At 33.4% G+C, this 18,125-nt stretch overlaps 2 protein-coding genes across 2 annotated transcripts in view; one reads left to right on the forward strand and one right to left on the reverse strand.

Annotated features, from left to right (window-relative positions):
- Positions 1 to 1,407, reverse strand: part of LOC109333989 (piriformospora indica-insensitive protein 2-like) — a 2,627-nt gene extending 1,220 nt beyond the window's left edge. The window contains exon 1 of the mRNA XM_019569568.1: positions 3 to 1,407. Within this exon, the coding sequence (XP_019425113.1) occupies positions 3 to 1,346 (1,344 nt within the window). The 5' untranslated portion in view covers positions 1,347 to 1,407. The remainder of the gene's footprint in view (positions 1 to 2) is intronic.
- LOC109334117 lies at positions 14,919 to 15,893 on the forward strand. Its single transcript, XM_019569686.1, has one exon. The coding sequence runs from the start codon at positions 14,967 to 14,969 to the stop codon at positions 15,828 to 15,830; it is 864 nt and encodes a 287-aa protein (XP_019425231.1). The 5' UTR covers positions 14,919 to 14,966; the 3' UTR covers positions 15,831 to 15,893.

Raw genomic sequence — 18,125 nt, forward strand, 5'->3', positions numbered from 1 at the left:
ACTTGTAGATCTAGCAATGTTGAACTTGAACTTATGTTACTTTTGTACCAAGTTGGCTTTATTCCTGCAGGACCTTTTGGTGTTCTATCAGCAAAAGAACCATTTTTGGCTACACAAGATGGAATTTCCAAGTAAGAAGAGAGATTCTTATTGTTTGAATGATCACTGATACAAAGGTCACTGTTTCTTCTTACATCCAACCTTCTACCAAGCTTTACAATGAACTCATCAGAGAGTTGAAGAATTCCATTGAGACTGTTGTGGCTGATATTAAGTTGATCTAAGTTTGGGAGCAAACCTAAAGTTGGAGGAATTGGTCCAGTGAGGTTATTGTTATCAAGGGTGAGAGCTGAAAGACTTTCCAAGGAAGAGAAAATGTTGGGCATTGAGCCAAATAATCCACACCCTGAAAAGCTCACTGATTTGAGCTTAGAAAGGTTCCCTATGAATAAGGGTATCCCTGCTTTTATGGGGTTATCATCAATGAGTAAATATTCTAAAAGCTCCAAACTAGACATTGTTTCAGGAATAGGCCCATTAATAAAATTATGACTTAGATCAAGCAAGACTAACCTCTTGAGATTTCCTAATTGATGAGGAATTATCCCAGTAAGTTTGTTAGAGCTCAAATCCATCTTCTGTAGAAGCTGAAGTTGTCCTAGAGAATAAGGCATATTCCCTTCAATTTTATTCCAACTCAGGTCCAAAATGGTTATACTCTTCATACCTCCAATTTCCTTGGGGATTTGACCACTCAAATTGTTATAACTAAGGTCAAGTTGCTCTAGACAAACCAAACCACCAAATTCTCTTGGGATGTTACCTTGTAAGCTGTTATGAGACAGGCTAAGGACCCTAAGATTTGGAACACTACCCAAACTTGTAGGTATTACTCCATAGAGAGTTGGATTAGAATGCAAGGCTAGGTGTTCTAAGCAAGAGAAGGGGCCAAAGAGAGTTGATGGTAGAGTAACTGGTGAAGTAACAAAACAGTTAAAAATTGAAAGGGTTTTCAAATAAGTAAGTTTCAACAAGGATTGTGATAAGTATGCAGAAGTTTTGCAAGGTGGGAAAAATATATCAGGACCAATGTGGATCTTTGTGACATGATAGATTGGTGGGTCATCAGTGCTTTCTTCACACTGAACACCAGGCCATGGAGTTTCTAAACATGGTTGAGGGTATGTTTGGGCCAAGTCAGGTTCATCTACAAGAGCATTCATCACTTCATACAATCCCAACAATTCTTCATCATCTAAATTAGTTCCCATTGCCAACATTTCACCAAAAAATAAAAGGAACCCAATAAGAATAAGAGGCATAGAAGCCATTTGTGAAAGTAGCATTATAGCATATAATATCAAGAAGACTCAAACTAAGACAACAAAACACACATGGAATTGCAAGGTTTGTATGGACCAAGATATAGTTCTCTATATAAAATGCTTTTTCTTGAATGGTGTTGATGGCAAAGGAGAAGAATGTAAAGGTAACCCTAAAGCATCTCATTTTTTGTGTGTCAGTAGTGAAAGGTGCACTGCATAGAAAAATCCAAAACTGTCAACTTTAGGTTCCCACAAATTGATAGTGTGAGTATGATAGTGTTGGGTTGCATGAAAAAGGGAGTTAGATAGGGAAAGACAAAAGAGTTACCATAAAAGGCAATGCACATTTTCAGAACTTTTAAAGTGTTAATTATTGTCAAGAGTAACATTGATAAGACATGAGCCTGAAACTAAAGTAATGGAGCCGACCAAACATACAGGGATCCGTAACAAAGACCTACATTCTTTTCATTTCATGAACTCATTCAACCCCTTTTCATTTCTTGAAATACCAAATTAAATTTCAAGTACTATTATTTGTTTATACTACAAATACCAGTGTTATCATTTTATCTTTTTGCATAAGCAATTAATATATTTTAATATGTGTGATTTTCTCTTAACAAGTGTTTCTTATAGTAATTGAATCATTAACTTTTTTATGGGTTCAGTAAATTCTTATACCACTAAACCAACTTCTTGTTGGTTAAAGTCTATTATTTTGAACATTAACAATAGCATCACATGTTTATATTTTAATACACTTTATTTATATTTTTTCTCTAACTCATTCTATAAAAAGTACACTAACTGTGAATGGTGTTCATAAAGTTTTCATTAAATTTCACTGCATAGTTAACTACTACCCTTTCCTTTCTAGTGTACTGTGAACTCCAGCATCCTTTGTTAGAAAATGTTACCATTTTTCTGAAAGAATTATTTTAACTTCACGAGTAGTGACAGTACCATTACTACTACCATATAATACTTTTGTTTTTTCTTCATTAGATTTTGTTCTCTATTGCTCACATTAGTTTATTTCAGTACCCTTTTCTAGTTTTTCTGGTAGGTAGAGATGACGGGTCGCCCGACCCATCTTGCTTGTGCCTGCAAATAACTTCAAAAATTTTAGCGGGTGCGGGCATGCCCGTATTGGCTTAAGGACAAAATTCAATATCACATTCATTTTAAAATGAGCTAACGGGCTTGTGAGCGGCCATGGACATTGTTGAATAATTAAAAATATAGAGAAATTCATATAATAAATCAAATTAAATTAAATATAGGAGTTGAAGATAAAAAATTAGCAACAACTTTGATATTTTATATGAAGTTGAACAAATCACATTAGATTACAATTTTTTTAAAGATTAAAAATCATATTACATCGTAATAATTTAATCTATATGTTATTGTTTGACCGCAGCAGTATATTGTAATAATTAACAACGCTTCTACTACATTGTTGTATTGAATATATACAACGGCAAATCACACAAAAAGCATTGTCATATATTTCATACATACACCAACGCATTGTACACAAAGCGTTGTCATAGATTTCATACATAAACAACACATAATATAACAAGCATTATATCAAACATGTCCAATTCCACCACATTTACTAGAGATTTGACAATATCAACATCATTCTGAAAACTCAATTCATAAACTATTGCATGAACTGATCTCCTTTAGTTCAAATCCATTAACTTAGAAGATTATATACAATAATGAAAGGGACGAAGGTGATGAAGAGTTAAAGGACAAATGTATGACTTTCTTTTCTTCCTTAACTAAAGAAATAAGAAGACAGAAACACAGTTTAGATTCAATATAATAAAAATCAAATTAAAATTTACATAGAAAATATGGATGAAAAATTAATAGCCAAATACAAGAAATACAGAGAGATTGCAAGTTTGATAAATCATCAACAGGTCCACCTAGCTTCAACCTTGACATTTCCTATATTATAAAGTAAGTAGTTAACGTAGATGTAAATGCAAGCCACAAGAGTGAATCCAAGAAAAATAACTAAGATAAAATAAGATAATGATCCACCTTGTAATCGAAAATAGAAACCAAAAGCTAATAATTTGCTTGAAGAGAGAAACTAAGAGGAGAAGAAGAGTAAGATAAATAGAATACTAAATAGTAAGTATATTATTGTGTGTGAGATTTTGTTTTTAAATCTGCAAACATTTGCGCTCACTAGCTAAAACAAGCGCTTTTGGATATATGACTTTTAACAGCGCTTATTGTAAAAAGCGTTGTTGATATGTCACATTTAACAATAGTTATTATTGAAGCAAGCGTTGTTAAATAGATTCAAATCAACAACGCTTGCTTAAAAAAGTGCTGTTAAATATCAAAATTCTTTAAAAATATTTAGTTGAATATTATGTTCAACTTTTGATAATGGAATGACAAATAACATAATCTACTTACCAAATATGATTTTTTGTTGTGTCAAATTACGTACCTTAATATCCTATTTCAATAATATTGGTGGGTGATTTAGAATATTTTTTTGATGTAATAAATAATTGCATTTTTCGTATATGTATGATCAAGTTGTGTTATATATGAAAAACTAGCATATGAGTTTCTGTTAACAATTTGGATTATTTTCGTGTAATATTTAATCGAGTCATATCTTTCAAAATAAAATAAAATAATTTCATAAATACATATTAAGTAATAACTAAAACAAGTGTTTTTTGAACATACAATTTTTAATAGCGCTTAATGTAAAAGGACATTTAACAGCGCTTATTTAAGCAAGCAATGTTAAATAAATTCAAATCAACAACGCTTGCTTAAAAATGTGATGTTAAATATCTTAGGTAAACATACAACAACACTTCTTGAAGAAAGTGTTGTTAAAGCTATATCCACCTATCAAATTTAAAAGAGTGTTGTTAATTATTTTTCATATTTTATTTAACAACGTTGTGCTAGAAAGCGGTGTTAAAGAACGTTGTTAAATGCGAATTCTGACATAGTGCCACCAATTTTTATCATTGACATTTAAATAAAAGTAATGCAAATAAATAGTGAGTGATACATTGACTGTGTATAATTATTTACACCACCATTATATATATGATACTCTTGAATAAATTAGGAATCAACATTCATATCTCTATTATTTGTATAAATTAGGATTCATCATTCATCTTTTCACATGTGAATCAAGCTCAAAGAACTAAGGGTCCACTTGGGCCACTTCCATTCTAATTAGAGCAGACGCATGACCATTCTGCAATTTTTAGTGTATTGTGTATCACCAGAGATATAGTTCTCCCACTCTAATGTCAACCAATTCAATGGTAGTTTCTTATGAAATATATATATAGATGAGAGATTTGTTTACACTCAAGTTAAGTTATACTAGTTACATTCAATCTTAGCAATTGATTTTCTTAAATCCAACGAACTAATTGAATTAGTGAAATAAATGATGAACTAGTGTAACTTAATTTGAGTATAAACAAATTCCATATATATATATATATATATATATAAGTTGTAAATTTTAGGAGGGAAATAACTCAAATAAGTGTATTGAGAGAGTAAAAATATTCAAGTTATTAGCATATCATTTATTGTGTGTGGGATGACTTTAACTTAATAATAAATAACTTTTAATATATGAACAATACATACAATATAAAAAGTCAATGCACACCAATTAATCAACGAGCGTTGATTCAAGTGGTACATGTTTGATTCTCCTTAAGCAAAGTTTCAAGTTCGAGTCTTGTAGATAGAAAAAATGTCCGCTGGGAAAGTTAGCCCCACGTACCTTGGATGTTCCCGACTCAGATAGGATTGCCTCCGGTGCAAGGATACTTGTGGGAAACCAAAAAATGCACACCAATTAAACTCCAAATTTTAGTTCAACACAAATAAAACTCACTTTTTGGTTAGGAAAGATAGAGGGGAGGTCAAAATCCCTCATATTTATTTTTGTTTTCATGGAAAAGAGCTAAAAAAATATTGTTTTCCTCCTCTACCTTCTCCAACCAAAAGAGAGGAGAAAAAATAATTTTCCCCCTTCCCCTTCCTTTCTATTGAACCTAACCAAATGGAAAAATATTTTTCATCATCTTAATGTACTTCTCGATATCGTGGAATCATCACAAGGAAGAAGAAAGAGAGAATGTGGAAGAAAGAAAGGAAAAGAATAATGCGTTGTTATCTTATTTCACAAATAACCCAAAGGGTTTATATACAACCACTTATCAAAGAAAAAAAGAAACAAAACTGACTTAACACCTAAACTACCTTGAAGCCTAAAAACAAAAAATAAGTAAAAAGACTATAAAACCTTTATAACAAAAGCTAATGCCTAAACTACCCTTATGATGAAAAGAATAAGCAACAACATATATAAAGGAAAAAGCGGAAGAAGAAAACTATGGAAAAGATAAGTCTAATAAATCTATCAGCCCCTTAAGTTGGGCAGTATATATTACTAAGGCCCAACTTGGAGATGAAATTTTGAAATGCAGAAGTTGGTAAAGGTTTGGTGAAAGAATCTGCCAACTGGGAAGATGAGGGAATAGGGAGTAAATGTACTATTTTTTGTTGATTCTTTTCCCTCAAGACATGGAAATCAATCCTGATATGCTTTGTTCGTTCATGGAAAACTAGATTATGAGCCAAATATATGGCTGATTTATTGTCACGGTAAACAGGAATTGGTTCAAAAGTGGGAATATGAAGATCATCCAGTAAGTACTTTAGCCATTGAAGTTCGCAAACCATGCTTCCAAGTGCTCTATATTCAGCTTCTGATGAGGACTTACTAACAGTGTTTTGATTCTTTGTCTTCCAAGAAATCAGAGTAAGGCATATGAAGCTGCAAAAGCATGTGATAGACTTTCTTGAATCCAAGCAGCAGGCCCAATCCGAGTCAGAGAATGCAAAAAAATTGATAGGAGAAGTGGATGAGAAGAAGAGACCTTATGTTGGAGAACCTTTAAGATAATGTAATATCCTTAGTGCAGCTTTGTGGTGTGAATCAAGAGGATTGGCCATGAAAAGACTCAATTGTTGAATTGCATAACATATATCAGGCCTGGAGATTATTAGGTATAAGGAGTCTACCCATGAACCTTCTATATGAAGAGGCATCTTGAAGAGAAGTTCATTTGTTGAGTTGTAGTTTAACACCAGGATCAAAGGGTGTGGCAGTAGGCTTTGTTGCTAAAGAACCTACATCTTCTAATAAAGATAAAGCATATTTTCTTTGATTCATATGTATGCTCTTCTTAGATCTAGCTATTTCTAGCCCAAGAAAATATCTAAGACTGCACAAGTTTTTTATTTTAAAAGCTTTGTCAAGAACAATCTTAACATTGTGTATTTCGGTCATGCTATTTCCAACCAAGACCATGTCATCAACATAAACAAGGATGACATTGAATGAGTGTGTAGTTTTCTTAGTAAAAAGAGCTTGATTTGCATGAGAATGGTTGTATCCTAAAGAAATAAGTTTGGAAGAGAGGATAGTATGTCATTCACGACTAGCTTGTTTTAGTCCATATAAGGTCATGTGAACCTCTTCATGTAATTCACCATGAAGGAAAGCATTATTCGCATCTAATTTCTCTAAGTACCAAGAATTGGAAGCTAATAAGGCAAGAACTAAACGATTTGTTGTGATTTTTACTACTAATAAGAAGGTATTGAAAAAATCTACTCACACTAGTTGGGTATAGCCTTTGGCAACAAGCTTGGCTTTATACCTTTCCAAGGTGCCATCGGCTTTGGACTTTAATTTGTATACCCATTTACATCCAATGGGAACCTTATCTGTGGGTAAAGGCATTAAGGTCCAGGTGTTGTTGGCTTTAAGAGCCTGTAATTCATCTTGCATAGCAGCTTGCCAATGTGGTTGAGTTAACGCTTGTTTGTAGGTGGAAGTTTCTTTTATGGCAATGATGGAAAGACATAAGTGTTTATAGGTGGGGAGCAATGATTATAACTGATCACAAAAGAAAGACGGCATAAGGGTTTGGAAGAGGATGTGATGGAATTTGGTGTAGTGTTAGCTAATAGGCAGTGATAATCTCTTAAGTGGGATGGCGGGCCTCTAATTCTAGAGGATTGTCTAAGGTTAGGGTGATTGATATGACTATTTGATAAAGGTGGAGTGGTTGCAATAGGGGATGGAGCTGGTTGTGGAATTAGGATAGGGTATGATAAGTTGTTGGTTATTGATTTGTCTACAGGGTGTGTTGGAGGAAGGATTGGATATAGGGTGTGTGAGAAAGGGGAAGATCTGTTCATAAAATTGAACATTTCTAGATATAAAGATAGAATTGGAAAAAAGGTCATATAAGATAAAACCTTTGGTGCCTTCTCTATAGCCAATGAAGGCACATTTTCTTGCTCTAAGAAAAAATTTTGTTCTGTGAGACATGATGGTGGTTGCATAGGTGAGGCAGCCAAAAACCTTGAAGTGTTCATAAGATGGTGTTTGGTTGTATATTAGTTGGTAGGGAGATTTGTTTTGGAGGAGGGGGTAGGGAGCCTATTGATTATATGAGTGGCATGCTGGATTGAGAAGTTCCACAATTTCTGAAGTAAATGGGATTGAAAGAATAAGGCATAAGCTATATTTAGAAGGTGTTGATGCTTCCTTTCAACCACTCCATTCTGTTGTGGTGTCTCAATGCAACTAGTTTGGTGCAAAATACCCTTAGAGGCTAAGAATTCAAGCATGTTAAACTCAACACCATTATCAGTTCTAATGTTTTTAAATTTAGTTTCAAACTGAGTTTCAATAAAGGAAATGAAATTAACAAGGTCATGTCTTGTTTCACTTTTGTGTTTCATCATAATGATCCAAGTAAATTTGATGAAATCATCAACCAAAGTAAGAAAATATTTATGACCAAAGATAGTAGGGACAAAGTAAGGCTCCCAAATATCAACATGCAACAACTCAAAAGGTTTATTTGTATTTGTTTGTTATTATGGAAAAATGGCATATATCACAAGCATGCAGTGTTTCAATACAATGAGAAATAATAGGAAATTATTTAGCAATAGTATGCATTACGCTTTTAGAGGTATGTCCAAATCTTAAATGCCACAAAAAACTAGAATTTTGTGATTGTGTAGAACTATTAGTAGAGTTGATCTTGCTAGATGGAAGAATGATTAGGGATAAGCCTTGTTGGAGCTTAGCTGAACCAATCATCTTCCTTGAAGCACTCTACACAATTACACAAGTTTGTTTGGAAAACATCAGATGGCATTTGAGTGTATGGATGAGTTTGTTTACTGAAATAAGATTGACATGAAATTGAGGTACACAAAGGACATAAAAAATAATGAGAGTTGAGGACAATATAATTGTGCTAGAAATGGAAGCTAAACCTTGTGACCATTTGGCAAAGTAATGATAATTGGAGAAATTTTCTGGTAGTTAGAAAACAGATTAAGATTGAAACTAATATGGTATGTTGCACTAGTGTCAAGCAGCCATTGGGTATGAAGCATACTTGTATCAGTGGAAGGATTGATTGTGTGCACAATATAATTAGCATTGTGATTCTGATCTTGATTGTTTTGATTTAAGAGTTTCAATATGCTTTGGAACTTCTCGTCAGTGAAGGAGTTGGCAGAGGTTTTTGGTTGAGATATTTTATACTCGTGAGCTCTAATGAGTCATTATCCAAAGGAAATCCCAAGGTGAGGTTAGTCATTCTGGTGGACTTGTTGGTTTGGTAACTAGGTGGGTAGCCATGCTTCAAGAAGCATGCCTCTATGGTGTGGTTAGTTCTTTCACATTTAGTACAAAATTTTGTATGTTGTTTGTTTTGATTACTGAACCTGCCACCTCTCTCTATAAGGTTGAGTCCTTTTTCTCCTTGTACTTTGGTAGTTTGATGAAGTACCTCCTCTAGATGGTTGAGAGTTTATTGTTAAGGCCTTTGGTTCAAGGTCTAGGATAGGGGATACAAGGTTGGTGAGTTGCCTTTCTTGCTGAACCAATAAGGAGAAAGCCTTTGTGATGTGAGGAAGGGGTTCCATTAATATTATTTGGGACCGTACATGAGCATATTGCTCATTAAGTCCCTTCAAAAATCTTATAACATAGTCTTGGTCTTTGTACATCTTGGTATTAGTAAGAACTCCACAATTGCAAGGAGAGGGGCATTTCTCAATGAGTCAAAAATTATCAATTTCGTCCCATATTGTTTTTAGTTGGGTGAAGTAGTTAGAAATTTCAAGATTACCTTGGTTGAAGTAATAGAATTCCCCTTGAAGCTCTACAATCCGAAAAATGTCTCCTTGAGAGAATCTGTTCCTCAAATCTCTCCAAGCTTTTGCTGGTGAGTCAATCCACATGATGGAGTTCACAATGGACTCTTCTGCCGAATGTTGGATCCACGAAAGGACCATGTTGTTGCATCTTTTCTAGGGTCCATAGAGTATGTCATATGTATCAGGTTGTGTTATGATTCCATCAAGGAACATGATTTTGTTCTTGGATTCCAAGGCCATCCTTATAGCTCTAGCCCAAGGATGGTAATTCTTGCCATTTAGCAAAGGGGTAACACAAACTAATGCTGAATTTTCTTTTGAATGGAGAAAGAATGGATTGTAGGGGTTAGTATTAAAGTCTGCGTAATCTGGGTTTGCCATTTTGATGAAGAAGAAAGAAGGAGACACAGAAGAGAAGGAAAAAAAATGCGGAGGATAAGGTTTCGGAAGAACAGCTTGAAGAGGATGAAGGATCAGAGTTTAATTAAGCTCTGATACCATCTTGGTATCGTGGAATCATCACAAGGAAGAAGAAAGAGAGAATGTGGAAGAAAGAAAAGAAAAGAATAATGCTCTGTTATTTTATTTCACAAATAAATAACCCAAGGGGTTTATATACAACCACTTATAAAAGAAGAAAAGAAACAAAACTATCTTAACCACCTAAACTACCTTGAAGCCTAAAAACAGAAAATAAGTAAAAAAAGACTATAAAACCTTTGTAACAAAAGCTAATGCCTAAACTAGAAATAAGGAGCAACATATACAAAGAAAAAAGACGAAGAAGAAAACTGGAAAAGATAACATAAGACTAACTCATCCACAATAGAAGTTGGAAGGTATTCCTGGATCATGCGTGGTGGGAAGAAGAAAAAGATTAACATAAGGCTAACATAAGCTTTCATGAAGAAAATAATAATATTAATGGAGACAACGCCAAAAGAAAGCAAAGAGAACTAACAAATGACATATGAGTTGGATAAAGTATCACAAAGCTACTAAAGCTAATTTAGATCGATATATCTTATATTCTTTAATCGCCCTAGATCTCTTAAGATGATTGAAGTTTAAAGAAGAAAAATTGAGAGGGGGAAATTGAGAGAAGAAAATGGGTAGAAAATATAGTGATTTTTTAATTGTTTAGTATAATAGAAAATGGAAAGAAACTGAAGAGAAAATAATATAATTATTGTTAATAATGACATTTTTTGCACTATCAAGAGTATCTCATCACCTTATGAGTAATAAACTAATCTTTTTGTGGTGTGTAATTGTTCCTCTTAATAAGTGTCTATCTTAGGAATCGACTTATTGACCTTTTGGTCTCATGTGAATATAGCCATACTTTACATAACTAAACTAATGCTCTTGTTGTTTATTAATAATAACATTGACATGCATGTTTAATTTGTTTTCTTTGGAATTTTAGGAAATTATCGAAATTTATAATTGTGACTAACATGAAATGCAAAATTTTTAAATGTACAGGGAGATAGCAATTAGAAAATCTATCACTAATTTTATAGGACAAGGATCCGCTATTCTAAAGTAAGTCAAAAATCATGTCGTAAACCAATGAAAATATGTTATGTCAATTAAAAAATTAAATATTTTTTATTTTTTTATTTTTCCTTTATCGTCATTAGTTTAGGATATGGTTTAGACAAACTTTGGAACAGTCGATCATGATCAAATTTTCTCTACTAGTTTTTCTCTCAATATTAGAGATAAAACATAATGGCATGGATCCCATTATTTTTCTTTCTTTCCTTCTTTTCAATGCAACCAAATAATAGAAAAGATTCTTTTCCTTCATTTTTTTCATTCCTCTCACTTTCTTTTCTTCCTTTTTTTCACTCCAACCAAACATAGCTTATTATATATTTAAAAAATCCTATATGGAATGAAAAAATTAGACTTATGATCTAGGAATTCATGAACATTTACACCACCCTGTACTCACTAACTTATGTATTATCTTGTTATTATAACATGAAATACAGCTGATGTCCCAATAAATATTTAATTTCATATTTCACTTGCTCTCATTTGATTTTTGAAAAAATATGTTCAAATTAAAAGTTTAATGATGAATTATTTTGGATAACACATTTTCAGATATCAGCTCTGCTCTGGTTATAATCATTACTACTTTACTTTACACCGATTTCTGGAATAAGTTTTGAAAATATGCATGCCACGCAATCTAATGTTATAATCTCAAATAGAATTAGATTCATGTGACTACATTAAATTCAATTAAAAACAAATGGAGTTTGCCGAACAGGTGGAATAAAAACCAAATTATTTAGGACCCAATACTTGGAGGCTGGTCAAGGAGGATTTATTACTTGTGGGTCATGTCCTATTAAGCGTTTCATGCTACATGTATTAAACTGAGTCGTTCATAAATGACCTACAGCCATTATTAATTATTTTGTAGATAACTGTTTAGCTTCTGGCTCTGAGTTTCATTTTTATTTGTGATAATTCAGCAATCTTGCGAGTAAATATACACCTAAAACCTACCTGAACAACATCGGAACTTCAATAAGAATTTTCTATCTCAAACTAATCGAAATATGATATGTCAATTAAAAAATATATTCATAATTATTTTTATTTTTATTTTATTTTGATTGAGATGGTATAGGCTTGAGGACATGCTTAATTAGTCTTCTTATTAATCATTAAGTGGAATTATGTTTCACCTTACAAGTGTCTATGTTTGTTGTCAAAGTTACATTCGTCCGGACAATCCTTTCAATCATACTTTTGTTTCACTTACAGCACAGCCGACAAGGCTGTAGCAAGAGGAACATATCTATTTTTTATCCTAAAAAAATATGTATTATTTTATGATTGATTGACAAAAATGTACATGAATTAAAAGTTTAATATTATGCATTTTGAATAATTACAAGTGATAATATATGGAATAATCCATTTTATAATAGCTAAGAGAAAAATTTGGGAGCATTTATATATTCATTTCAAGCAGAATATTGGGTTACAATTGGATAATTGCCACCTCATTAAATCAGATAAGAATTAAGTTAAAATATCATAAACCAAAATATCTGATCCTCACTAGGGATGACAACGGGCACGGGCGGATACGAGTAGTAGCTATCTGCTACCCTTTTAAAATAAGAGAGTATTACTCATACCTGCCTGTACTCATATAGGTACTTATGTGCCGGTATTCGTGGATATTTCTGGGTACAATGCGTACCTAAGTGTTTCTTATATTATAAATGAATTTTTAATTTCTTACTTCTATTATGTTTCAAATGAGAAGAAACTTGATTATTTTTGTACCTTTTGATTGAATATTTGGTAAAAATGCTAAATTTATTGGTGTTTTCTATTTGTTGATTTTTTATTCTCATTTCTTAACAAAAAGTTTATATGTTCTTTGTAAAACATGTGTGTTTCTACACATGTAATAATACTTATAGAGTGTTTCACCACCAAACTCAATAAAATATGTAAACAAAGTAAAAGGAAAAAATGTACATAGTATAATGAATGTTAGAATAATGTATTTTTTATTTTAATTAAATATAATATATTAATCATATAAATAACGGGTACCCGCAGACACGGATACCATAATACCCGTACCCAGAAATATAATACCTGCGGGTATCCTTTTGTGACCCGTACCCGTGCCCGTACTGGTTTTACCCGCGGATATGGATTTTTTTGCCATCCCTAATCCTCACTTATTCCAAATGATGGCTGAAACATTGAACTCTGCTATAAAGTGTAATATTAATTTTAAGGTTTATATATAATTATTATTTTTTTGGATTTCTTTTTTTTGAAAACTGAATGATAACTAAATATAAAGGATAGATAATGCAATTATAGTATATAAAATTCATATATTATTAGTACATATAATTATTATTTTTTAAATTACCAATTCTCATTAAAAATGCGGTTTTAATACAATCTTTGCTCAATATATACAGTTACTATATAAATTTAAATAAAAAAACAGAAATGTCATTTAAATTATAAGGACATGAGTGTGTTAGATGGACACAGGCATACAATATACATTATGCAAACCTAATTTGTTATTTATTCACCAAAATTGTAATTGTGTAATACTATTTACATTTATATATTCATTAAATGTCACTATATCTACTTAAATATTTTATTCTCATAAATTATGTAGATTGTCATATTCATTAGTTTGACTACGATCATAAAATTATTATGCAAATTGAACTCACCAGCTGATGATGAAATAGCACAACCACTGGCCAGAGGGCAACACAAATTTGAAGTTATTATGTTCTTAAAAATTGTATTTGTTACTACTATTTGAGAGAGTGTTAAATTAAATTATATGCATGACATATATTAGAGCTGAATTATGACTTTGTGGGGACTCTGCTACGTGTTTGAACTATGTATTTATCATGACGTTTTTAATATTTTGACTTCTAGTTTTTACGTAATCATGCTCCAATTATCATCTATAATTTCTCTTTTCTTGTGAATAATGTTGAGTGCATCAATTTTTTATACTTGTATTATCATATTCATCTCCGTGAATTCAGTAACTGGAATAATTAATTTCAATACCATGGACTTGATCAAGTGTGCTCGTGATCTTGGTTCTCCCCTAATTAAGGTTTAAGGTATTGATATGTTATTTGCGTGTTGATGTATTAATCTTTTGGATTGTATAAATATTTTGTGAACTTCATTTTAAAATGCATATATAATTGGAGTACCCTTATACTTTATTTCAATATAATTTTTATGGCTTATAAAGACACGGTTTTCTATCTCTGAAATCATTAGATAATTAGGTTTAATTGTACGTGGCATACTGGCATATACCAAATTTACCATGTATTATTTTTTATATAAGAAAAACTAATCGGCTGATGAAACCAACATCCAACTCAAATATGTAGCAACATTGTGTGTTGCTACAAGTGAAAATAACACAAGTCCCTTAAACATGAATTTTAATGTGTGTTTGGTTAGGATTATATTTTTAGTTTCAGTTTATAAATTTTCAAATTATAAACTCTAGGATTATAATATGTTAATTTAACATTCACCAAATTAGCTGGCACATCATCCTATTCCATATATTGTATTGAAAACGTATTATTCAAATGAAGCTAAAGAGAGCTTAGCCACAAGAAAGAGAGGGGTATATTTGGCATCTCATGGGATCAATCATTTGACACCCTAACCTTAAATAAAGCTCATATATAAGCTATGTATGATTCATTTAGAACTCCCACCAAAACACATTAATAAACACTTAGCCTCATCATCTCAAGCTTCCATTGCTCCTATCACTTATCTAGCATGGCCAAACCACCATATCTAGAGGAAGATTGCATGAAACACTACAAAACAAAAGTTCACACCCATAAATCAAAGAATTTGTCTTTCTTTGCCTCCATGTTCTCCCTTTTCATCTACATCTCTATCTTCTATATTTTCAACCTCTCTCCCTACACTCTCTTCAATAGCAACATCTTTTGGTTTTTCATGTCCAACACCCTCATCCTCATCATAGTTGCTGACTATGGTGCATTTTCTTCATCAAAAAAGAAAAATGATCTTTATGAAGAGTATGTATTGCATGGCCAACAAAGAAACCATGACACAACCTCATATGTCTCCAAATATGAACAAGTTGATAAACAATGCATTGAGATGGGTGGTAAGTTTTTACATGAAAAGAAAAAAACTATCAATGATGAATCCCTACTTAAGGGTCCAACTATATCCCGAGAAATTAGTCTCTTGTCGACCGAGCATGAGGATATTATGGGAAACCAAGAGAAGCATAGTAAGATTATCCCTGAACGTGTACTAGAAATCGTTGCACAAGATAAACCTAAGAAAGCTAGTGAATGCTCCAATTACAAAAAATCAGTTCTTTCCTTAAAAGTAGATGATGGTTATAAAGAGTTTGAAGAGAAAGTAATTCATGCAAGAATAGGGCGAAGTAAATCGGATAGATACCGTAGGGATAGAGTTAAGAGTGTAGTGGTTGATGAGAGGAAGCAAATAGTGACAAGTTCAAAGACTATGGAGGTAGAAGAGGAAAATGAATTTTCTAAGATGACAAATGAAGATCTTAATAAGAGAGTGGAAGAGTTTATTCAGAAATTCAATAGGCAAATTAGACTTCAGGCAACAAGAAAAAACAATCAAATTTAGAAGAGTGTTGATGTATTGTAGCTTTTGTACTTGTTTAATGATGTATTTTGCACTTAATATTAAGAGTCATAAGAATTCCGTATATAATAAGTTTTGTTTTATCTCTTCTCAACTACTCTATTTGTTTTGGATTCTGTCAATCTTGATTTTTTCTCTCCATTCCTTCATGTATGGACTAAGGATACTTCATGTCTCATATTAAAGTGGAAAGTGATATAAAAACAAAAGCATACACTTTTCATTTATATACAATAATATTGATATTTTTACCTTCAAAATCAAACAAAAAACAAGAGTTTCCCTGTCTGGTGTAACAAAAAGGATCCTTGTTCCAAAGAATAATAGTACAATTAATACACATATAACCACAATAAAATTAACAACTTATATTATTTAATTAACATGATAATCAACCACTCATATATAATTGTGAGTTTTCTAATCTATGCCATGTTCTTTAGAAAAAGAAAGTGGATAAAAAATCGATTCTTTTGAGTTTTGATCCCTAATAATTGCGATATCAAAATTGGGTTGATTAGTTTAAAAGCGTTAATATATCATTTGTAAATAATTATATTCTCTAGGATAAAATATGTAAATCAGGATTATCCCTGATTTAAATAAATACATTCAGTTAATAGATTCTTTTCTTTTGGATAAAGATATTATTTCAAAAAGAATCTTAAATGTGTGGTTGTTACTTGTTAGTATCTGTTCTTTATCAGAACACAAAGATACGGACTATGATGGATCAGATGTTGATGAAAGGGTAGGAAGTGGTCGCCTAGGTGATAGGAGGAAGCAAGAGAATTGGGCCCGCCGGTGGAGGTACCTGAAAAGGTTCTCCGACGATCAAGTCAGTATATGAACTAGAGAGAGTGAGTGATAGGAAGAATAATATTAGAGAGTCAAGGAGTTGAGATTAAGATACTTCCTGTTGGTGGATATCCCTATTTATAGGAGGGAGAGTTGACATTGGGTTCTTGGCTGGTGGTGCGACGCGTGGCCGACCAAAGGTGTTGTCGGGAGTTGCTTTTCCCGTGTCAGGCGGTCTGTTAGGATCGTACACTGTGCCATTCTTGTCTTCTAGCCTGTGGTTGGTTTGGTACCCGTTCTGGAACCCGTCTGTCATGCTGGCAGGTAGGTTGGTGGAGTACGGAAAGCGTGTTGTCCCTTGGGTCAACTTTGGTGGTCCCAACAAGTGGGCCCACCTCGGCGACCAAACATATGACCTTTGGTTCGCCGGGTAGGAACAGTTGCCCCCAGTCTGCCAGGATGCTGGATGAGTATGCTGGGAGACTTGATACGAGCCTCCTTTGATTTGGGTGAGGGGTCCGTTTTGGCGTCTTAATTGGTGGCTTCGTTGGGCGAGCTTATTGGATGATGGGGTCTTTTCTATGGCGGACTGTCCTCATGAGGTTTGGCGCCCTGGTGTTGAAAGGCTGTCAATTGAGTTGACCAAGGTGTTGGGCGAGGCTTGTTATGGCTGATTACTCTGTTGGGCGTATGAATTTATCTTGAATATCTTAGCGTCTTTGTGGGACTTATGACGTATTTCCCCAATTCCTTGCACCACGTGGTAGGTATTAATGGCCTTGGGCAGTGCACTGGCCAGAGTGGACGTTTCATCCTTTATCTTCTGCGACCTTTAATATCCGCCGAACTTTATTATGCCTTGGGATTCACCGCTGGTCACTTAACTGTTAACATGTGTCAAGATCTCTGGATTTTGCCGAATTTTCCTTATTTCTCGGATTTCCATTGGATCGCACTCGAGTGTCTTTCTATGGTTCTGATGAGGACATGGATGGGCCTGGTGATTTGGCCCATGGTCCAGGTTCTTCTATAAGTGGAGGTTTACGTGATGTTTTCACTTTTACGTATTTTGAAAATCTTTGAATTCACTCTGCCATTTCTTGCTTTTCGTGTGATCTCCTTTTGGATTCTTTCAACTTCTTCAAAAACCCAGGTAACCTTCTGTTCTCCATGGTTTTTATTTGCGATTATGAGTCTGACTCCGACGTGGAGATCCTCCATGGACCTCCACCGTGTTTCAAGAAATTGCCCCCTTCGTCTTATGCACAGGTGGAGGTTCTTGAACCGTTGAGTGTAGTCCCTCCCCCCTCCCCCAGAGGTGGAGGTGCGGGGTTTTATTGGAGGGGTGCCGATGACTATCTGGCCTCATTGGTCTGAATCTGATGATTCTTGTGATGACAGGTTCATGACGATGAGGACTTATAAATCAAAGGCTCCGCAACTGTCTGTTCCAGCGGAATTGACCGGGGCGGACTCCCG

Source organism: Lupinus angustifolius, chromosome LG19 (genome assembly GCF_001865875.1).
Source record: "Lupinus angustifolius cultivar Tanjil chromosome LG19, LupAngTanjil_v1.0, whole genome shotgun sequence".
Classification (NCBI taxonomy): Eukaryota; Viridiplantae; Streptophyta; class Magnoliopsida; order Fabales; family Fabaceae; genus Lupinus; species Lupinus angustifolius.

Bases quoted from the DNA above. Each gene is read 5' to 3' on its own strand.
- LOC109334117 (XM_019569686.1), top strand. From the start codon at position 14,967: ATGGCCAAACCACCATATCTAGAGGAAGATTGCATGAAACACTACAAA.